The sequence below is a fragment of the Paralichthys olivaceus genome, chromosome 6, assembly GCF_024713975.1.
Source record: "Paralichthys olivaceus isolate ysfri-2021 chromosome 6, ASM2471397v2, whole genome shotgun sequence".
NCBI lineage: Eukaryota > Metazoa > Chordata > Actinopteri > Pleuronectiformes > Paralichthyidae > Paralichthys > Paralichthys olivaceus.
Window position 1 is genome coordinate 3330160 of NC_091098.1, and position 23683 is coordinate 3353842.

General features: G+C 44.4%; 1 protein-coding gene across 1 annotated transcript in view; it reads right to left on the bottom strand.

The window, feature by feature from the left end:
- Positions 1 to 20156, bottom strand: part of skia (v-ski avian sarcoma viral oncogene homolog a) — a 70813-nt gene extending 50657 nt beyond the window's left edge. Inside the window, exon 1 of the mRNA XM_020103259.2 lies at positions 18737 to 20156. Within this exon, the coding sequence (XP_019958818.2) occupies positions 18737 to 19642 (906 nt within the window). The 5' untranslated portion in view covers positions 19643 to 20156. The remainder of the gene's footprint in view (positions 1 to 18736) is intronic.
- Between the last annotated feature and the right edge of the window lie 3527 nt (positions 20157 to 23683).

Consider the following 23683-nt stretch of genomic DNA (forward strand, 5'->3'; position numbering starts at 1 on the left):
GTGGCTTAGATGTAAGGCGAGGAAATGTGACACTGAGTGTAAAGTTAAAAATAGAAGGCACAAACCCATACGCATATATAGACAGCACTACTACCCCAAACATGTTTGAAAGTGGATCTCTGCATGCACCTTCCGGCCCTTCTCGTTACCACCTCTTGACGTCTGGACAGGCTAATTACTGGCCCTGTCACTCCTAGGTCTCTCGACGAGAATATGTCATGCTGACCGCTAACCTAACAGACTACTGCTTTAATTAAAGCCATCTTCAGGAACTGACCCCTCAGCCCCTCCCCAACTGAGCCTCCATCTCGCTCTTTGACAGACAGTTGACCTGGAGCTGCCATCTCGCCTTAACTGAAACTCGAGCCAGCGACTGGCGGCCCGGTTGGTAACCAGAGAACAGGTAGTAGGCTGGACATAACTCATCAACACAAGACTATCTGCCTTTGATGAGAACAATGATATTGTGTAGGACCATCTTTCTGACTCCCCCATTTAAACTGATTGAATTAGACTTTTGGATGATAATAGCTGAATATTAGCGGTATGTTTTCTTTCCAAAGTAAAAAAGTCAGAGTTTCTGAGTCAATTATTTGACGTTTGAAGCGATATTATTCAACAAGCATTTTAGAACTGATAATTGATGACAAGTTTAGATGCCAAACATTCACTGGTTCCAGCTTTTCAAATGGATTTTTCAGTCATCACAATGAGCTTTTATTTATTTTAAAACAAAACTCAATTAATAATTCAAAACACAGTCATTTCATTAATCAATAGGCAATGACAGAAAAGCTTCAATGAAATAAATATGTCTCCTACATAATGCAATATGTTAAATGATTTTACCTCGACATTCAGCTTTTAACATTAGTGCCAGAGGAAACTGTGATAATACAACAAAACTCATGAGTGTGCCGAAATGAGAAAGGGTGTGTTTAGTTTCAAGTTCCTGTTTGCAACAAACAGTTGTTTCGTTTTCTCCATTCAAAAATTGGTTATAATTGCCAATGAAAATGACAGATTGCAGCTGTATTTAAAATTTTGCATTCTTAGCATTGGTTTGGTTTTCCACATGGCAGCGTTAAATGTTTCAGCTGCAGTGATATTACCAGTGGCCTACAAATGAACTCGGCAGCTGTGCTCATTGACTCATCTGAAGCGTTTGTTGTGGTCCGCCACTACTCTCTGGTTTGTTTAACTCACTACAGGTCATCATGTTCTCTTCCTGAGCAGCTAATAAGTGTTGAAAAAAAGTCAACAGACTCACTACATCAGATTGGAGAAAAGAACGATCCTCTCTGAGGTTGGTCTGGTGCTGCAGCGAAACAACTCTGCCATGTGCGTGTGTGTATGTCTCTGTGTGTGAGTCATGTTAGCACGCAGCAACAATGGTAGCCAAGCCCGGCCAGCCAGCCAGCCAGGAAGCAGTCGCTCCGATTTAGTCCAGGAAGACTGCATTCGCTTAGCAACCACATTACCGCTCCAATCACTGCAGCAGCATTCAGGATAATGTGGGGCCAGAGAGCTGTGCAGTGTAGAGGCGGGGCGATAGACTCACAAGCGAGCACGCACACACACACGCACACACACACGCTAGTCTGATGCCTCTTCTACTTACTGCTGCACCTCCTTCCAAGCATAAAAGGAAGCAGAGTAGTTTTTCATACACGACTGCCTGGCCTTGATGCTCAAGCTACTGCTTAGCCCACTCTGAGAGAGAGAGAGAGAGAGAAATAGAGAGAGAGAGAGAGAGAGAGAGACACTGTCTGGCACCTTGAAACACACACTGAAGTAAATCCATTATCACTTTTCCCCACCCTCTCTCTACGCCGCAGAGGTGTCTGACTGTCTGCGGCTCCCCATCCGACTTACAGACTGAAATAGAAATTTCCGTGGTAGCTGCTTGCTGGTGCTGGCTGTGTCCTGTAGCACTGACCCGCACACACTCGTGCAAACACACAACACATTTTAAGCCATCCTATCCTGGACCTCAGTGCTATTTTTGTTATAAACAGTCAGTCGTTAAGCTTCCAGTTGAGCCAAATTAACACTCTGAATGGGACTTTGTACGACACACCTAGCACACGGAGAGCAGTCAACAATTCGGTGGCCCACGCTATGTATGTGCGTGTAGCAGGTACTGAGTCATATCTATGATGCTGTAAAGCTGAGAGGTCAGGGTGGAGTAGTCAGGTCACCTCAGTGGTTAGCCCCATTATCAAGGGCAGAGAATAACATTCATGCGGCTGCCGACAAGGCTCAAAGTTCAGCAGCACTATTGTATGGAAACACACACACTCACTCGCAGAGCAAATAGAGGCCAGTCTAAGCAGGGTTAACAGAGATTGTGTCTGGCTATCTGTTTATGACTATCCGAGTCTGTGACAGTCATGAGTTTGTTATTTCTGTCAAAACACTCTCCCTGATTGTTACCGTCCCGGAGTTAAACCTCATTTGCACTGGAGCACAATTACCTGAGGACCTCATGTGACAGAGGAATTTCGCCACACACACACACACACACACACACACACACACACACACACACACACACACACACACACACACACACACACACACACACACGCACACACACAGACACACACACACAGTCTGAACAAAGGATCCATGGAAAGGGCACAAACCTGAGACATTTCTGTGCTGATCAATTGATTGCTTAATGGTTAGGAATTTCATCTTCAACAATTTATCAACCAACTCGCCAACCAGGTATCAAACGTCAGGTTGTTTTCCTGCTTTGTATCACTGCTAATGTTTTCACTTTAATTGGGTCATTGACAAAATAGTCAACAGAATTATCTAAATGGATTTTTTAACCATTATTTGAAACCCTGTTGGACGGTTTTGAACACTCAGCACCAAACATTCACATGGGTTGAATAATCAAAACCAATAATTTATGGAGAAATTTACAGGTTATAAAAATATGGACAAGTTACATGATCAAGTATTATTTGTGACTGCAATGTGCTCGCGAAGACAAACATTTGCAGAGCCATCATGGCAGCGTACACGAGGAAGAGGAATGACGGGAAGCGACCACGTGGGGCTTTGTTAGCTCAAATGGAAAACTTCCTTCCTCTGTTTTTCTCGAGCTCATTCACCAGGTTTTATTTGTAACTTCTGTTTCTGGCAGCTCCTCCACTTGGACCCGGTGCACGGGGCTGCAGGCAACCCCTCCCTGGCTGGGACACTGCTGTTAGTTTTGTTTTTAGAGGTGTTTTTTTTTTTTTTTTGCTGCTCGGGGTGTATCTTTGTGAAGGCAGAGCACAAAGAGGCCCTTTGGTTCAGTGCAGGGTGCTGGGCAGCCTCAAAATCGAGCTGGCTGGCTAGCACATACTGGCGCTTTCCACCCCAGAGCTGGACATTTTGTTCCACTGTTGAACTCTGAGAGAGGCAGAGTGAGTGAAAAAGAGACATAGGGGAAAAAAAGAGTGAGAGGCTTCACTCTGAGGGAAATCACATGGTTCCCAGTGCTGAGGGAGGAGGGCTTCAAGTGAGGAAAGAAGGTCAGGAGTGTTTTGGAAGCTTCCTTTAAATATTAAATCAAGCGATTCAGTATCTTTTAATTTGACATGGTTCTGTACCTAGGTATGTTTTCCAGTTTGTTTTGGGCTCAAATGCTGTGTACATTTGCTTCCATATTTACAAAACAAGTTACATAGCAGCACCAACTATATGATCAATAATAAACCTGATGTGTGTGAATGCCTGACTGCATTTGTTCAGCAAGTAAAGGTAGAGCCTCATATTCAAATACCCGGAGGAAGAAAAAAAGGTAATACATGAACATGTCAGAAGAAGTCTAAGACACAGTGGAGATTGTCTGTTGATGGTCTGTTATGTCAGGGGTGCGAAAGATGCTTCCGACAGCAGGGCGGAGACGCCACAGGAAGCCAGTGTGGTGTTGAAACCAGAAGTCAAAGTTGCTGCCTGCCACAGCCCTGCGGTACAAGTTCAGACTGATAGTCTGCAGAGTTGTTGTGGCTGACAGCCGACGTGCTTCTGCCCCTGGTTGTACTCAGAAAAAGGGAAATAGGAGGGATTGCAGTGCAGCAGGTGAACATGTGACTCTGCATGGGTTCACATGTTCAGCTGTGTGTACAGTACGGTGTTTTCATTTTTGTACAGAAAGGTCCATCCCCGGGATTCTGGCTGTTGTCCACTGACAGTCACCCCACACAGGTCACATGACAAAGGGGACAGCAGGGCTTCCATTGGAGCAAACTCTGGTATCAGCAACCTCTCTGACCCCCCCCCCCGTCATGAACTGTGGGCCAGACAAGGAACAACAGGATCACCCCTGGTAGAAAACATTTGCACAATCACAGAGAGAATCCCTTACAGAGGTTGGTGTTTTTGCATCACATGGCATAAACTGTGGTTTTATTCTGATGAAGCTTTGCGTTTTTCTTATGTGTTTGTTCCAGTTAGCAGCTAACTTGTTAAATTTGGGGTTACTTTTCAGTCTCCACTCCTTTCAAAAACTCAATCAGATCAAAATGCTCACTTGAACAAAGAGATCCTAACGTTGGAACCGTAAAGAAGCTGAAACGAAATGGCAAAGGAGCAACTCAACAAATGAGGACTATACTGAGTTCAGCCAAATCTGTGGGCAGAAAGGAAAGAAAGTTCTGTGTCGTTTCCTGTCCGCCATCTCATCCCTCTTTCCCTCTCCCTCTATCTCTCTCCCAGCCAGGTTGGTTTCTCCTCTGACTGAGGGAAGGCTAATGGACACATTAGCCGCCGGCTTGTCCCTCCGCGGCGATTAGATGGCTGTGAGGTCATCCTTTCACTTCTGCTTCCATCCACATTAGGGATCTATCATTTCATTACTGCTGTTGGGGAGGAGGAAGGAAGGCTGAAGCATCCATCATCCCTCCATTCATCTATCCCTCCTTCAATTTATCCATCTATCCATTTCACTGCTGCTTCTTTACAGTCACAACGTCAACTGTGGTAAAGAAATTAATGGGGGAGAGAAACATTTCACTGGATGAATTAGGCTACGTCCACCAGCTTTGAAAGCTCTGTATCATAAATGCATATCATGACCATTAACATGTAAGTAAACCGCATAGACAGGAAGCAGATTGTCTCTTTGCAGGTGGTTGCTTCGTTGCCAAATACTGTGAAGAAACAGCGATAAGTATGACCAGGGATTTATTTTCTTGCACCTAGGATTCACATCTGTTTGTCGAGTTGTGACCAAACACACTCAGGAAGCAAATGTGAGTGAGTGCATCATTGTTTCCAAAAGTCTCCTGTTGTGTCTGTCCAGAAGCAGCTCAAAATATCTGGTTTAGTGTGGACAAAGGGTGTAAACATGTGGATAAGTATGAAATAAACCCGTCAGCTGAGAATGGATAGCAAGAGTGACATTGGATCTAATGAGCACTGATCGTAATTACTAGGTTGCACATTTGACCTTCACTCAATTATAGTAAAATTAAATATTTTAGATTTTGTGGGATACCCTGATGCAAGTATTTGCTCTCATAAGTTTCTTTTTAAATCTCTGCCATGTTGGTTGCCATTGTCTGAGCATGAATCTTCACTCAGTCCCTTGAAGACTGAGTGCCTGTGGTTCCAGCACATCATCAGCAGAATGAGTTACCAAACACATCAGCTTTTAAAAATCTTTTTTTTCAGTCATCACATGCTATGTGATGCAGCCGCAAGCTTTGGGGTACTTGAGTTGAAGCACTCTTCTCCAATGCATCGCCTTCATCTCCTGTACCTCAACACAGGGTCTGTCTAATGAATAAATGTACATAATTCCTTTCAGATCTCCTTGAACTATCTCATGGAACGCCAGAACCCCACTAACAGTGTCTCTGAAGCATTTTCAGTTTTAAAAGATGGAATTTAACTGACTTGACTCCATTCATTTGATAAATTGGGATACTGACAGCTCCTCATCAGATAATGTGAAGGACATCCAGGCCTTTGCTGCTGTCCTTCATTTTAAACATAATCTGATCCTGGTGTTGTACAGTGCTCTGAATAAAAGCCCTTCTCACATATATACAGTGTGAAATCCCACTAGGTGTGTGTGTGTGCGCGCGTGAGAGAGAGAGAGAGAGGGGAAAAACATGTGTGCATTCTCAGCTGTGGATGTGTGTCTGCTGGACCTGAGATGTATTGATTGCTGCAGGAAGTGGAATCTGATGTTTCACAGCACTTCCTGAGCTGGATGGCTTCACCGCAGATGGTGAAAACAGTGAGAGGTGGGTGTCTGGAAGGGCAGAGGAAGGGATCTGACACAGGGGGGAGTAACCAGTTCAAGAGAACATGGAAGGTCGAGAGAGAGAGAGAAGGTAAAAAGACAAAGAGACATAACACCTTTGGCACTGTCCTTGAATCGAGACTAAACACTGCCTCCCATCTGGGCCTCTTCTCAGAACACTGACTGCTCTGTGGAAAAATAAAGTGAACCCTTATCATTCTGCTCTGTCTCAGTCCTGCAGTCTTGTACGATATATCAAAACAGCATCTAAATCTTGACACCATCTAGACCGCAGTACACACTTTTAGAAAAGCAAAGGCATCAGGGATGAGTTGTAGATCATGTGATTAGATGTGACCTCCTAATTCACACTGGATAACATCTATGAGAAAATGTTGCTGTGGCCGATATCTTATACCTCAACTACATTATGATCCTCATAACCATGGCTAAGGTGTGCCAACAGTGTTATTATAATCAAAGCCCAACAGATCATTCAGCTGATTTGAAAGACTTAAATAGAGCAAAACTAATTATCCATCTCAAATGAATCAACCATCTACTAACCTTTAGTGGAAAAATGTGAAATGAATTAGTCCATTTTGATCAATGGCCCACATTTGCTTCAAGTGATGCTGACTTAACTTCTTGTGTTTTAAAATGTTTCTGAATCCAACCAGATTTAAAATAATTCAACATTTCATGTCTATATACTGTATCTTGCATACATGAAGCATTTATTTCTTGGGATATGCATCAACGCTCCCAACAAATGCATAAATCTGTCATAAAGTTAACACGCAAATGTATCTCCAGCCTAAATCAGTGCACAGTGGGGTGCAATTGCATCAAGCTGACATATCAACAGATTCTTATTTTTTTCACACTTGCCTTAAGAAAAAGTTGCAACACTTAGTAAAATCGAACATCTGTGCATGATTATAATAAAATATAGAAATGTGATGATCCTAACCCTGAAGAACAGAGGCTGGAGGCAGTCTCAGTCCTAGAAAGTGGCTCTATATGGGAGATATGCATTGTTGTTGCAATGATACTGGTGGGATGTGAGTGCTATGCAAACCACAAGTGCTCTCACACACACATGCACACACACATCTGGCTTAATCCTCTGCATGAACTATGCAGACGACCAGCAGCCATGCCTGAAGAGGGGGAATTGAGGGAGAAAGGAGAAGCAGAGTGGGAGTGGAGGTGGCGTGGCAAGGTTCAGCTGCAGCCCTGACCTCTGTGTGTGTGTGTGTGTGTGTGTGTGTGTGTGTGTGTGTGTGTGTGTGTGTGTGTGTGTGTGTGTAAGAAGATAATTAAACAGGGCAGACAGATGAGCCCAGTGAGAAGGCTAGAGGTCGCATGGGATAAGTCAGCTTGTCCAACCCAGAGAGACAGACAGACACACACACACACACACACACACACACACTGTCAGCAGATGTATATAAATGGCCATAGACTTAATATAAACAGATGTCCTACTGCTCAAGATAGCCTTCGCAGTTTCTTTGGAGGAAGATGCTGAGAATAACGTCTTTGTGCTTGCTGTGGGTCGGAGGTGGTTACACACTCCGCACATTACCTTGTCTTAGAGATCTACAATTACATTAATTATAGTCCAAGGGCTTCAAGAGGTCTATTGTTTGTTCTAGTGGAGTAGAAGGAGTGTATGTGCATGTGTGTGGGATGTGAAATCAATTGCCTGATTCTGGGTAGGTGGGGGACAGTCTGAGCCTGGTGGAGGCTCAGACTGAGACCTGAGAAGCAGGCGTCCATGCCAGGAGGAGGGATCCCCTTTCAGCATATTGTTTTATTTAGCATCTGCATGGCCGCTTCATTTGCCAGAGTGCAGCTGGGATGGATTAATTCAGGAGATTGGTGACTTGGAGAGGAGGAATGGCCCAGCTAGTCTGGAGGAAGGATGTTAACCACATTATAAGCCTTTGTTTCCAGCATTTCATTCCTGAGGAGTAAACTGAGCCTACTGAGCTCTACCCCTGCCCTGCCTCAACCAAAAGGCCCTGGTTTGCTCACACACACACACACCCAAACAGACACACACACGCATGCTTTGCACCTCGACTTCCTGACAGGCTGCAGCTGAGGTGTGGCCACAGTTCACCGACTTTGTTTCTGTTTCTGCCCAGACAGCCTAAATGAAAACCTTCATGTTCTTCCCTGCCAGTCTAAACTTTTCTCCCCCGGATGGATTTAACTAAGCTCTCCAGTGTGAACTTACCGAGTGTGACTAGCCTAAACCTGCCCCTCAACAACTGGTTTCACTAGGAGCCTAATGATCTCACCCTCCAAACTTCCTATGCGTTACACTGACACCAAATCCTCTGCTGACTGCGGCACACCTGGCCTCACAGCACGTGTTATAAATGACTGTTGTGATAAACTTAGAAAGGTTATAATGGCCAATCAATCAAAGTTCAGGACAGACTTGCTTTGTTGGATCAATAGGGCAGGTCGATCCACCTTCTGATTAATCCAGTTTAAGATTAACCCTTCCTGCCTTAGCATACAGTAACTAAGAGCAGCGAGACACATTTATGAGTCAGAGCAGACTAAACAAAAGTAAAGAAGTGCTGGAAAAACACAGCTTATAAGAAAAGAGCTGCACAAGGCAGCACTAAATCTAATGCACTGAAGGGATGGCTCATTCATAACTATGTTTTGCAACAACGAACCCAGCAAAAGCCTGTAAACAAAATGCACTGCCTGCAGCTTCTGGTGGATCACTACCAGAGTATTACGTTTTGAAAGTGAATATTTTGAAGGCATACAGTCTTATTATGTTGGTCTAAACACATTCCCTCAGAAATGTAGAGGCATTGTTTTAAGGTCTTGACCTTTAAATGTAAAGTGCCTTGAGATAATGTAAATTATGAATTGGCGCTATATAAATAAAATTGAATTGAATTGAATTCAACAAGATGCATTATGACACAAAGAAGTTTATTTCTATTTATTTGGGACAAAACATATTTAAAACCATATGTTGCTTTCACATGTGAAACATTCATTAATTTACTGTTAGCACTACCCTCCAGCTGATTTAGCCATGCCGACATTGCTCTTGGTAAAAGCTACACAGTGACTGATTATGCTGGCTAGTTAGCCATCACCATCGTTTCACATAAATTCAGTCAATACATCATAATGTTCCTGCTAGCAGGATGACAATGATGAATCCAATTCGTTTTTTTTAAATATATATTTAAAACAATTTCAGTTCACTAACCCGTCAACATGATGCAGGTCAACTGCTTTTAGATTTGTTTATGTCATGTCACTGTTTTGGACAATATCAAGAATGCTTGCTCGAGAATCCGTGGATCATTGTTATGTGCCGGCAAAAAGGATGCTGACCTCAATTCAATTAATGTCCACTGTCATTAATAACATGGATGTTACATACAGTATCTTTAACAAAAAAGTATTGTATAAAATGGCTGCCTCATTTCTTTGTTTGTGCTAGACAGAGGCAGTCGTGATGCTTCCTGGAGAGACCAGCTAAGTCATAAGCAGGAGGAAGGAGGGTGGGGGTTGGGGTTGGGGGGGTCGGCAAACAATGAGAACTAGCCCATGACTCAGGCGCTTTGGGACCAGTGATCATCCAACAGTGGAGGGGGTGAGGGGTGGGTTATCACCTCTATCTGTCCCACAATCACAGATCCACAGCTGATACCCACCACAAAGGAGGTGACAATGGCTAGCCGGCAAGCACACACACACACACTCACACACATATATTCTCACAGAGCTCCTGGGAGCTGCCCTTCCACATGGCTGAGGCCAAGCCAGTATGACCCACCCCCCCATCCTTTGAAAAGTCAATGCAGACCCGGGCCTGCATTCACAACAGAGAATACATCACAGGCCCTTTCAGTCTCTCCATATACCTTCCTACCTCTTTTAAACCAAAACGAGCAGGTACACACAGGGTTTTTAAAATCTGTGTAAATCTGCGACAAAAAGACGCAAATGCACCAATGCAGCGCTGCAATACATCGCGCAGAAAAAGAATAGGTAATTGGTGCTTTCACACGGGTGTCGTTTTTCCATCACTGCAAAACCGGAGCGAGAGGCGATTAAAAACTGTTTTTAACTGCGAAGAGTGAATGCCAAATGTATCCATTCCCAGTGCAGACAAAAGCCGGGTGTTAGTTGGTGTTAGCAGGTTTTTTGATCAGTGTCTGCCTTTAGATTGGCCACCAAATGCTTGTTGGAGTTTCTCTCCAACTACTGTCACCATTCGATCCATTTGGCACTTTGCAAAGCTGCTGAGTTGACTTGGCAACTTCATCCTCAGAGCAATCCTACCAGCTCAATCAGAAATAAGATAAACACAGCTTAGCTTGACAAGCTCCCTGTAACTGCCTGCTCTGTCTCTACCTGTCCATCCCAAACCTTGAGATTAAGGATATTCCTCCCCTTAAGAGAAAGCAGTCCCCCTCGTTGACTGTCCTTCCAACTTTCTGAGAAGGACCACTAGCTACTGACATCATATTATGAGAGTATATTCTAGGCCATGCCTGGTGGATGTTGTGTTACACAGTGCCAGTGCAGCTGACAAGTCTGTGTATGTGTGTGCGCGCACATGTATGTGAATTTGCACGTGATTCTGTCTGCTTCTGTATTCATTATAAGACTGAAAAGGCATTGCGGGGGTGGGATCTGGGCACTGTGTGGATGTCTGTGCTGAAGTATGCGTGTAGTATGCAGTGTGTGTGTGTGTGTGTGTGTGTGCACGCAGGAGGGGGGCATCACTGTGGGAGACAGGCAGATGGGGATGGAAATGAGTAGGCAGTCAGCTCATGCTAATCTCCTCCTACAGCTCCTACAGCTGATCCAGGCACAAAACAAGCACAAGCACATGCACACGCACATACACACGCACACGCACACACCCACACCCACATTTACACACCCGCACTAGTACAAATCATATGCTCGACCAGCCCAATGCACAATCACCCACCAAATGAGGCAGAGGATACCTTTGCTATTCGAATGATTCCATGTGTCTCATGCATATTTTGTGGGGTGAGCCCAAAATCTTTCACTGAAATCTTAAATACATTTGAGCCCACCATTTATCACACAAGCACTCATTTCAGTTTATCGCGTTGCCTGCAGATGATGTTTTAGATTGCAGTGTGTATGTGTGCGTGTTTGTGAGGGAGAGTCTAGCTGCCTTCGTCAGACAACCATCTGCCCCGTGGGAGTTGCTCAGCAGCACGCGATTGGCCGACTCCATTTCAAGAGAGGCAAAGGGTGAGGTGGGTCACCTCTTTATTTGGGCTATGAAAGGTCGCGTGGTGCTGGCTGCTCTTCCAAACATATGGGTGCAAAGGGAGAAAATGGATGGGGGGGTAGGGCAACTCCAGAGGACAGCGCTGCTGTCATATACAAAGCATGCTCCTGGGCTGACGCAGCACAAAGTAAAACCCCCATCTCTGTCGGGCAAAGCTGCACTGCCGCTGGTTTCTAGTTTTAAACCTTCATGTTTAAAAACTACCAGGTTCTATTTATCGTGTTGTTCTTTGTTAAATATTTACACTCTACTTTTAATTGTCACATCTACACATTTTTTCCCCCCAATAAAAGCTTGATATCTCTTCAAAGGTTATGTAGGTTTTGAGTGTTTCCCTGACCACCATCACCACCCCCTCCCCCGCTGCAGCTATCGTCACAGAAACAATCTGATTGTCTGATTTTCACCGGCAGAGAACAGTTATGGTTTGCAGGGGAGTAGATATCAGTGCATTTTGGGTAAATCTGAGACTAAGAAAATGTATTCTGGCACTGACAATTTCATTGAAAATGTCCATTTATATGAGTTTACATTTTTTTTAAATAAATGATCATTTGAATCATTTAAATAAAATATATATTTTTGGCATTTTCATGATAATTATGACATGACATTTTTTATTGTGATAACAGTGTCCATTATATTTCTACCAAGACTGAATATGTTGCATGACTTACAGAGTTTGGTCTGACCACCAGACACATAAATGCAAGTTGTGTGTGATGCCGGGCTTTGGCCGGACATTGGAGCGTCACTAGTAAACATGGTTAAACAGGTTAGAAGAGGTAAAAGGTTAGAGGATGGTGCTTGGGGATGTGTAGTTAAGGCTAAAGCTGGGCTTACAGTGCCATGTGTGTTGATGAATATTTCAAAGACCCTCTCATTAAATAAACACAACGGGCCTCACTGCCTATGGTAACCTGCCATCAATATTGTATGCTCGCAAAAAAATTGACACAGTGTCGTTCACAAGCCAATGGCCAAGCCCGACATCAAATTGCACCATCTGACTGTGGTAGAGCTTTTCCCATGCAACACCTGGAGGAGGTCACTGGGTTCTTCCTTTCGTGCTGCTCTGACAATAATCCCAATAGGATACGCTCAAGGTGCTTCCGAGACTTAAGAATAGCCATCGCAAGCTGAGTGTGCTAGTTAGTTTCACTTTATAGGGAGGAAATACTTTATTTCCACGCATGCTCCTGGCTCCTCAAACAGATTTGCTATTAGCTTTGCATGCACTACTTTACCAGACAACTTGCGTGCATGGTTGCCTACAACACAAGCAACGTTATCTTCTTCTTGAGAACCATGTCTTCCCTCCCGTCTTCTTTGAATGGCTGATCGGGAAGGTGGGAGGTGTCCCCCTCATCCCAAAGAGCCTCCTTTCCTTTCCCTACCTCTTGTGTCGTCCTCCCTACATCGCACGACTACAGCAGGACAGTCCAAGCAAGGTATATTGATACACTGTCCCCTTCCATGGGCTGTTCACAAAGCACTTGGCCAGTAGCTCTGTCAATTTGTCATATGAAAACTGCTGGGGGATGGGAGAAGGGTAGAGGGGGTGTGGGGCAGACAATGACTTGCAATGAGGTTCTAAACATCTCCCTTTCTTCTTCCCCTCAACCATTCTCTCATACTGAAAAAGCTATTCGTCAAATATCTTTGTAATGTCAAGGTTTTTGTTAATCATTGGGCACAAAGAATAAGAATGCTGAAAAAGTTGTCCTCGGAGAGAAGCTGCATTTAACCCTTGAAATTCGACATGATATATTTTTAAAGCCTCAAAAACAGAATTGATCAATTTCTTAATAGGTTAGACAAATGCTTGAAAATGTTCTTCCAGTGTGATTCCCAAGTTTGGATATGATACTAGTGGCAGATTCTTATCTTGAAAAACACAATGTTTTCGTAAAGTTAGATCAAAATTCATCTCCTACACAAACCAATGACAGCCCCTTGTATGGTTCATTATATCAAGCATCATTGTACAGAAAATCAGAATGCTTACATGAACACAGGGACATTGTGCTGATGGATCGGCCAGACAAGTGACAGTAAACTCATAGTGTCACAACAAATGTACTTTCTAAATGCTTTCATCCATTGTGCGCTATCGATTGATAGTCACTGGGAAAATCCCCCTTTGTTCGCAGTGTTTTAAAGGCTTTGAAATAAACAGCTTCTGGCAGGGAGACATGCTGTATGAAAAGAATCACTGGACTTAATTCATTTTCCGCTGCTACTTCAGTAGCAGCCTTTTGAAAAGATTTTCCAGACAACACAACACGCTATATAACCTGTGATGCTCTGCCACTCTCTCTGGTTTCTTATAGCGCTTTCCTGTCTATGAGCGCGCTGGAAACACAGGCTGAGACTGATGTTTAAAGGCACATCAAAACCACTGCACAGACTTTTCATCTCATCTCACAACACAATTGTTCCTCAAAGTTTTTTACATCAAGGAATTGCAGAGCAGTCGCTCTTTGCTGAATTCTTTCTTTCCTGAGGGGGTGAAAGGAGCTAAATAAATGTAGTTTTTGCAGATGGGTTTCTTCAGGGATTAAGAATAATGAAAGAAATTTGAAAAAGGGGCATCATATGTGGACATTACCTAAACAATTCAACTTAATTATGATCTGTACACTGTACACCACTTGTTTTAATTTAAACTTTCATTTGTATTATTCAGGTTAAGAGTAACCACAGAGAAATCGGAATGTAATCTATGCCTTAACAGCAAAAATGCATTTTTGGCAAAATAACACATTGTTTTATTTTAGAGCAAACTAGCCAGTGAAGTCCACAGAGTTTAACTGAGCTTGAGATGTGATGGAGTTATCAATCACACTTGACATAAAGACACTTGAATGTCAATATGTCATTGATCTCCCGGGCCCTCAGACATGCCTTGCAGCATGGACTGAATCTCCTCCATTAGAAACACAGACTGGCAGCAGAGCAAGGCAAAATAACTCATTCTACAGGATTAAACTGTTGGCTTCTTCCCTTTTTCCAGCGTGTAAATTCTAAGGCTCTGTTCAGACCTGTGGTTAACATGTCTCAGGTTATTGGATCACAGAGGACAGCTCTAACTACAGGTGTGAACGCAACCAGGATGCATTGAGGACTCATTTTAGAGTGCATGCACAAATAATTTACCTATGGGTTAATTTGCATATAGAACAAGAAAGTGAGATCCAATCAAAAGTGCTCACTAAATACATTCTAAAAGTGTCCAAAATTTGACTGACAAAGACAAAAACATCCAAACAGACACAGATTGATATCTATTAAAAACTCTTCCTCACACTGATGCAATGACAAACTGAAACTCTGCGGCAGACTTTGGCAACAGTACCATTTCATCAAACACCCAGGAAAGGGGAATAAAAATATTCCCTTGCCTGTCATTGCAATGCACAGCCACCAGCTGCTGTCCTGTCCACCGTGTGGACATGGCTGGATGTCAGCAGGCTTAGCCAACACTGCGCCTTGCATATGAAGCAGGACATGGGCCTATATCCCCTTGGGGAGTTTACTTCCTCTGAGCCCCCACCGCCACAACTGCCCCACCTCCCTCTTGAAACAAGCGGCCCCTTCTGCTGGAGGCCAGATATCCTGAGCAGCCGTGAGGGCGTCTTGGGGTGGGGGTGGTTATGAAACTAACGGAGGGAAGTTTGAGCACATGCACACCCAAATATTTGAGTGCAATGTTTTATAATAATAAAAAATATCAAGGGCAGTTCTGTGCTATGCAACTAGCCAGCTTCTCCTACAATGAGCCATAGGATAACAATGTACAGGAATGTGCTGGCAGTCCACACTGTATACTAGCATATTTGGTGCACAAACACAAAATGGGTGCTTTGTTGTTCTCAATGAATTCTTTATACACATGAATCTCAACAAATCACTCTCCACCACCGCAGAACCAAAATTACTCACTGGAGGAAATCTTCACTTCCTTTTCAGCTGTAAGCAATGGACTCACTGGTGACTGAAGGAATATTCATGGATGGGGACATGTTTCACTCAAGCCCAGTCAAAAGGGTTTCCATGAACAGTAACTGTTGTGTTAAACATCTTCACGTAGCTAAAGATGTGGCAGAAGAAGTTTGAAATATAAGAGACTGAAAAACATCTTGTGTCCGATCCAATGACATCAACTAAAAAAACTGCATTATTTCTCAAAGTGATATAATTGGTGAAAACATACGAGACCTAGGGACTATCGCCACTTAAGAAGGAGCTTACTAAATTAAAGTCTGACGTAAACTTGCTGGTTTTGAACAGCACATGAGTCAAGCTCGAGTTGGCTTAAAGACAAAACGACCCCCCTCCCCCTCAATTCTCTTTCTCATATCTGCCTTACACAGACGGATTGTGAAGAAATCACATCATCTTGAGGGCAAATTATAAAGTTAGCAACATACTAAATCTGCAGCAGCAATCCTTATCTAAACATCCTGATGCGGAAAGCCACTGATTATGTGTGCCACCCACATGTGTACCAGCCAGAAACCAAAAGACTTGCGGCTGGGGGGCTGGCACGAGCAATCCGGAGAAGTGTTCCACACTCAGCTTATAAATGTATTTAAACAATTCAATAGTGCTCCGGCTCACATCCTCTCAGATAAGAACAGAGAATGAGCTCATGCTTCTTGTGCAAATACAGGCAGGGAGCAAAAAGTGAAAAGCTGTTTTTGCTCAAACAGCCCGTGAGTCAGATGTGTGTCTGTGTGCGTCTCGTGGGGGGGGGGGGCTCTCAGATGAGCGTCTGCGAGGAGGGAAGTGCGGCAATATCACTTCCTGTGTCTGTCTGCATGCGAGACTGCTGCTAACACTTTTGTTACAACCTTATTAATATTCACAGAGCCACCCAGTTCCTGGCATGACAGCACGCAGATGATGGCATTTTCTTGTGTGCTAAAAGGTAGAAGGCGGCGCAACGCAGTCTAGCACTTTGCCTAACATCCTCCATGAAGACTTTCAAAGTGCCTGGGCTGTGCTGAAATGTGCTGACAACAGGGAGCTCTGTTGGTGTAAGTTAAGCATTTTTCCTCAACTCCTACCCAGCATGTATTCCTTCATTAGTGTTTCTTGAAACAGGGTAGTTGAGGAAAGAAAAGGAGGAGTCGAATTAAAAAGCAGGGTAGAGGCTCAGAATGAGCCTTGAGCTTAACACTTGAGTGCCCCATCGGCACTTACAAAAATAGAGAAGGCCCCTGAAAGTGGGGGTCCTTGAGGTGTGCCCACTCGAGTCTGAATGAAAGTGTGTGCCAAGAGTGGGTATTCACCATGCATGGCAGGACTTTGGCACTCTTCGGGACTTCAAGGGTCTCCCTCTGAATTCTCTTTCTTTGGCAGATTCCCCTGAAAGAAGCCGCAGCAGGGACTTGGGGGGGAGGGCTTCTTGTAAACACTTTTGCAGTTACTTTCTGTGCCTCATCAACAAATCTGCTTCCCCCCATAAGTCCACTCCGGTTTCAGTCAGGTTGGAGTAAAGATGGAGTTAGGGGGGGGGGGAGGGATCAGTGTGAGCGGGTGTGTGTCAGAGGTGGGTGGCTGGCCTGAGTTAGGTGGATGTTTTGGGGGGTGGGGGTGGGGGGCTCCCGATGTTTGCTGAATGCTCCCCTTTGTTGGGATCATATTATGTTTCCACCACAATACTTCTAAACCCTGCTTCATCAACTCCATTCATGTGTAACAGTTCATGCAAATGGCCACACTAGCCTTTTTTTCCCCAAAAGGTGGGGTGGGGGGTGGGGGGTGGGATTCTTTTTATCAGTCTACCACCCAACTACCCTCTCTTCAAACTCCTGTCTGCACACTGAAGGACAGATATAATCTCTTCATACATCTTTACAGCCCGAGAAGCAGAGCTGAGCAAAGCACTGAGAATCCGATTAAAATGTCCGAGGCCAGAGTCTGCGTGGACGCTCGGATTCTGATTATTCAAACATTTAATAAAAGAGAATCACGAAAAAAATAAGAAAAGACTTCGACACTGATGGCAGCACTTATCAAACCAATCAAAAGCCAAACAATTGTTACAAACACTTACTGTGGCACAAAAGGCTCCCGACATACACACAGACAATTGGCAATTTTTCACATGATAACAATAATCTCACTGCTGACCAAGTGTATCTCCTGGGAACACACAGACTGATAGAACAGCCAGAATTGTAGACTGAGCAAGATATAGCCTCGGTCCCAAGAATAGAGAGAGAGAGAGAGCAAGAGCATCTGTGTGTGAGTCAGAGAGAGAGAGAGAGAGAGAGAAGGGGAATGGAAAAACTGAAAATTCTTTAAATCTGAAGAAAGGAAGAAAAGGTGTTTCCTTGTTGACATCAGAGCTGATGTTTGAGCTACACACTTCTCCTGGATGATATTTACTGTTTCCCATTGAGCCATTTGTTGGTAAATGAGACTGTATTTACAGTACAGGCCAATAAAAGCCTGAGAGGTGTTTCACAGGCAAATAATTGTTTTATTGCCACCAGAGGCGTTTTGTTGTCACTGCTGGATGAGGCCTAATTAGTGACAATATGTCAATGATGACCAAATACTAAGTGGTCTCTCTACAGGAAGGGGTCAATGACCCCCTGATAGCCGCGCATGACATACAGTATGAGACATCCATGTGGCGCGTCCCAGATACATTTTTGAAATATGCAGGTAACATATTTGTATTATTCAATCTGTTGAGGGGCCACAGGGAAGCCTCCCAAAAACAACAAGGATTCAAGGACCACAAGCTGAACTATGAAATCCAGATCTTTAGCACACCCTCTAGATGTGAACATGTCTTGTGGCATGCAGAGAAGTTTTGGCAAGTTCAATTTTAAGGGCCATAAGTTTGCATCTAGGGGGCCACACTACATGATCAAGCTGCTGGCTACTAATGTAGTGCTTTTGAAGGTTTGGATAATGTAACTGTATTTTAAAGGCAATATGAAGAATGCTCTGTGCTGTTAGAGGGAGGACTGCATGTGTGCATGTAGCTTCTGTCCCGCTGCAACAACAGTAAAGAGTATTTTTTTTAAATAAACTGGGTCCTGACAACAGGGGAAATCAAACCAAACCCAAAAAGTAGAGGGGCTGCACAGGAAGGAAACAGCTCCCATGGTGAGGGGGCAGCAACTCACCCTGGATGATGCTTTCCTCTTGTACTTGTTGGCGAAGTCAAATTTCTCCTTGATCTCGTCCAGGAGCTGCTCCAGACGGGCCTTCTCCTCTTTCCCCGTGTAATCCTGGCCCAGGAGGATGTACGCCCTCCAGTTTGCCGAGTCGAAGCCCCAGTGGCAAGTCCTGTTCTCCTGCGCCTTGTGACTGTGCACCACGAACTTGTGGGTCGGGTACATAAGTCTGCAGTCCATGCACTGGATGCACGCTGCGTTGGGGCTGCTGTACAGCTCCGGCACGAACAAGCCCTTGCACTTGCCGAAGCACTCGTGGTAGACTTTGAAGCTCCTCTCGGTGAGCTCCAGCTCCAGCGAGCCGCCGCTCAGCTCCTTCTTGCAGCGCGGCGGGTAGGCGCCTCCGTAGATCAGGGCGTTGCAGAGCCGCTCGGAGTCCGTCTTGGTGATGAGGCCGCAGGACGGCGCCGAGAAGGGCAGGATCCCCATGACTTTCAGGATCTCCAGCTGGTCCGCCGTGCACCGGGAGCAGTAGATGTGCAGCTCGTCGCACACCGAGTTGATCTGCTGCAGGCTGAAGTCCCGCAGCACCGTGTTGAGGATCTGCGGCAGGCACAGGCGCTTCTCCCCGCCGACCACGAAGCACGAGATGGTCTCGGCTTCCAGCACCGTCTCGCACCTCTCCGTGGAGCGGTCCGACGGGATGAACAGCGGACCGGGCATCACCGGCGGCGGCAGATGCTGCAGAACCGGCTCGGGCTCCTTACCGTCCTTCTTGAAGAGGAGCTCATGTTGCCACCGGGCAGAGAAAGCCGCCGGTCCGCCCAGAGAGCTCATAGAGCTGAGGTGAAACTGCTTGAGAGTTTGTTGCAGTCCCGGATGAGGCTGGAAGCTCTGCCGACTTACTGTCTCCATGTTTTTCCTGCAACTTTAGAAGCGCAAATACTTCTCGCCGTCGACCGGGAATCACGAGTATCAATCCGTTCCTGAGCCTGGTAAATCCACTGAGTCCCGGAATTGACCAAAATGTCGAAGCGCTTCATCAAACATCCAGTAAAAAAAAAAAAAAGTCCCACACGGCGAGTCGGCTGTTTAATTCCTGCGGCTACTGAGTGAACACCGGCCGGTCGCTCCCTGCAGCGGCTCGCCGACTGTCCATATCCGACGAACACGGCTCTCCAAACTCCAGAGAAGAGAAAAAGTTCCGAGGGGTCGAGGTCCGGGACGAGGAGGCCGGAGACGAGACGACAGCGGCGGCTGTGGGTCGATGCGGCTCGATGAGAACAATCCTTGTTTGAGGTGGCGTCCGCTGTCGAGGAGCAGAAACCCGCTCCGTCTGCCCCGCAGTTCACTGTGACTGAGAGACGAGAGGTCTGAGAGCCAGCCTCTCTCTCTCTCTCTCTCTCTCTGCCTGTCTAGGTCTCTCTCTCCCTCTCTGCCTGTCTATGTCTCTCTCGCTCTCTCGCTCTCTCTCTCTGCCTGCCTATGTCTCTCTCGCTCTCTCCCTCCCTCCCTCCCTCGCTGTGTGTTTGTGTGTCTGGTTCAGTCATTGAATCGCAGCCAGGAATGTGAGTGACTCTGCAGGCAGCAGGCTGAGCTCCTCCAGGAACACGCCTGCAGAAGAAGAAGAATATATATATATATATATACATCAAATCTCTTACAGCAGTTGGCTCATTGGTTTGTCAGTTAATAAAAAAAACAATTATTATTATTATTGTATAACTATTTCTTCTATCATTAATAACGTCATTACACATCTCTCTCTATTTTCACCCTCCCCCCCATCTCTCCTCTCCCTCCCCCCATCTCTCCTCTCACTCCTACCGGTCGAAGCAGATGTCCGCCCACCTTGAGTCTGGTTCCGGTTCATGTTGTTGGTGTTAATGTTTGCGTGTTGTGGGAACTGTTGGGTTTGGGTTGGGTGTCTCTCTAATATTTTTAAGGATTTACTAATACTACTAAGTGCCTTAAGATGATGTATGCTATGATTTCACACTATACTGTACAAATAATCATTTCATTTTAAAAAAAACCCAGGCGTGTGTGTGTGTGTGTGAGAGAGAGAGAGACAGGATGGGTGGTGACAAAATTAGCTCGGGAAGGGGAAATACAAATTGCACTGACTGCGTTTTTTTAATTTTCTCTTCTGCTTGAATGTGTCAAAACTGTTTGGCAAGTAGCAAAGAATAAACAGGCTTCATGTGCTGGCGACCTTGGGAGACAATCCTGCTAATGAAATGATGAGACATAAGAAAGCGTTTGTAGGTGGTAAAATCACCACCACGCTCAAAAAGAAATCAATCAAGATATTTAGATTCCTCTGTTCATCTATTGATTTTACCTTGAAACATATACATTGAAATCTCTGCAAAGGCCCTTTTTGTAGAATATGTTTCCATGTTTGTTCAAAGGAATGAAAAGATTCCTACATCCAGTTACCACTGTGGTATCTGTGCAAGAATGAATGGGTTTGGGGGTGTAACAGCCTATTGGTTCTGAAATATCTGCACAATTGTTTCTAATGTTGTCGTACGTTCAGGGGAAACACTGTGACACCTTACTTCAGGGAGTGAAGAGGTAACCTGAAGAAATAATCCACCGGGGGCTTCCACATCAAGGGGGTTGTGTGTCCACAGCATGTTCAACTCCAGCAGCGATGAAGCACTTTGCTGTTCCTGTGGCGTCCCCTAGCCACACAGAGCTGTAACTGCATCATGATGGCAGAGGGGGGGATGTGAAGGATCTGGAAGAATGTTTCAGTGCAGGCAAGCAGAGTTGGGGGGGTACAATTAAAGAAGGATGCAATTATATATCTAGTTTTATCTATCATCTATCTCTAGTTGAGACCATGGAGGGCAATGGCTCCAAACCTGGAAAAGAGACAGTAAAGTGTGAGTGAATATTATTCACCCTGTCTGTTAAAGGGAGCTTCTATGTTTGATCACTGGGTATATTGAGTTTTACCAACTTTTAACCACAGCACAGAGCAGGAGCACTCAGAGGCATATGACCCCCTCAGAGTTTACCAGTACTTGGTGGTTTGAGAATGGTGATAACAGCAATATATTCCTATAATTCTCATACATTGAGCAAACACAGTGAGGTGGTAAATCACACATTTGATCAACCTCAGATTTGTAAAAGGTTTTACTCTTTATCGAGTGTCTGTCAAGGAGTTTAAAATAATAACATAGATTAAAGAAATAATACTGTTGCTGTTGGCTGATATGAAGATTGATCATTTCTGGTCTCATCGCCAAATTCGTTCGCTCTACCATGGCTTTGTCTCCAGCAGACAGAGGGATGTAGGGCGTTCTCCCTCTATTGATCAGACAGGCCATCTCAGTATCCTCTTTCAAATCTCTTTAAAAAAACTGGACTTGTGTTTGTTTTACTCAACATTACAAATATGATGAAATAATGTTATTATCTATTTTTATATTACTTTTAACTACACATTTGTGTGTCATTGCTTTATTTGACCTATTGTCGTATCATCATTATTACTGAATCTGAGGGTTTTCTGTCTCCTCACAGTATAATCAATTCAAACTTCAATTGTATTCGCAATTACACCATACATTATCTCATGTCCCTTCACATAGTAAAGTCGAGACTTGCTTTCATGTTTTTACTGTGTTTTTATCTTCACTGTTTATGTGACACAGCTCTATATTTATTCATTTCATTTGAGCACTCCCTTGTTTCAGACCACCTAAACATGCTTGTTGGCCTCCTTGTCACATTGCATCCTGTGGATTATTGTTTCTCTTATATTGAATTTTCTTGCTTTCCTGTCAAAGCACTTTGTAAAATGGAATATAGGTAAAGTTTATGATTATCTGTCTTGTATTTTTCTGACTATTCTGTTGCCATACCCACGCTTTCAGTGTCTAGCTATCATGTGCTGGGCCTTTGAGTTACCCATAAGATAAGATAAGATAAGATACGATAATCCTTTATTAGTCCCACCATGGGTACATTTGCAATATGCCAGCAGCTACAGTCAAAAATAGGAATCTATGGGCAGCACTTTTTCTATAAGGGGCAATTTGGGGTTCAGTATCTTGCCAAAGGATGCTTCAGCATGCAGATGAGGAAGACTGGGATGGCCGACCTTCTGGTTAGAGGACGACCGCTCTACTCCCTCAGCAACAGCCACCCACTGGCCCACTGTTGCATTATGTCTGAAGGTTTTAGGACGGTATGATGAAGTTTGTGACAGTGTGTTTTAGTCATTATGAATGTTCTCCACTGATTTTCACTTTTGATTCTTGGAACATTTGGTGTGAATTAGAGAGTAATGAGTAGAATGAGTGGCGTTCTGTGAGTGCATGAATGAAAAATGATGCTTAAATAAGTGCAAACTTCAAATTTTGATTTTTAGATTTACATTAAAAAAAACACTCAAAGCCATTAATCAATTATCAGAATAGCTGCCTATTGATTTAGTGGTCGAATACTGATCAGTCTACTGGTTAATAGTTGCAGCTTCATTCCTGTAGGTTACAGTCAAGCTGTTTTTAGGCAAGTCCTGCAAAGGAACTGCTGAGAATTGAGTCCAGACTTTCTCTGCAGGAGATTATCTGCACAGACGCATTTGCAACAGCAACAAATTCTCCAGAGGATTCAGGTAAGGGGTAGTGCAGCAGACAGAGTGATGTCGGAACATATTTTTTCTGCTGCAGAGATCACGATAGAGATACTTGTTTTCTTCTCTTTTTTTCATTTTCATCAACGCACGTCATCAACACACCCACTCGCTTGCAGTGAGTCCTGCAGAGGCTCTCCTGCTGTGTTCTCACACCGGCTCTTTCGAACATTCAGCAGACTTTTTGCCCAGGGACTGGCCAGAGGAAGTCTGCAGAAACTCCAGAGGCTCTCACTTGTACATTTTGAGTTCACAGATACAACCCCTCCAGAGAATATCCGGAGGATCTCCAGAGTTCAGTG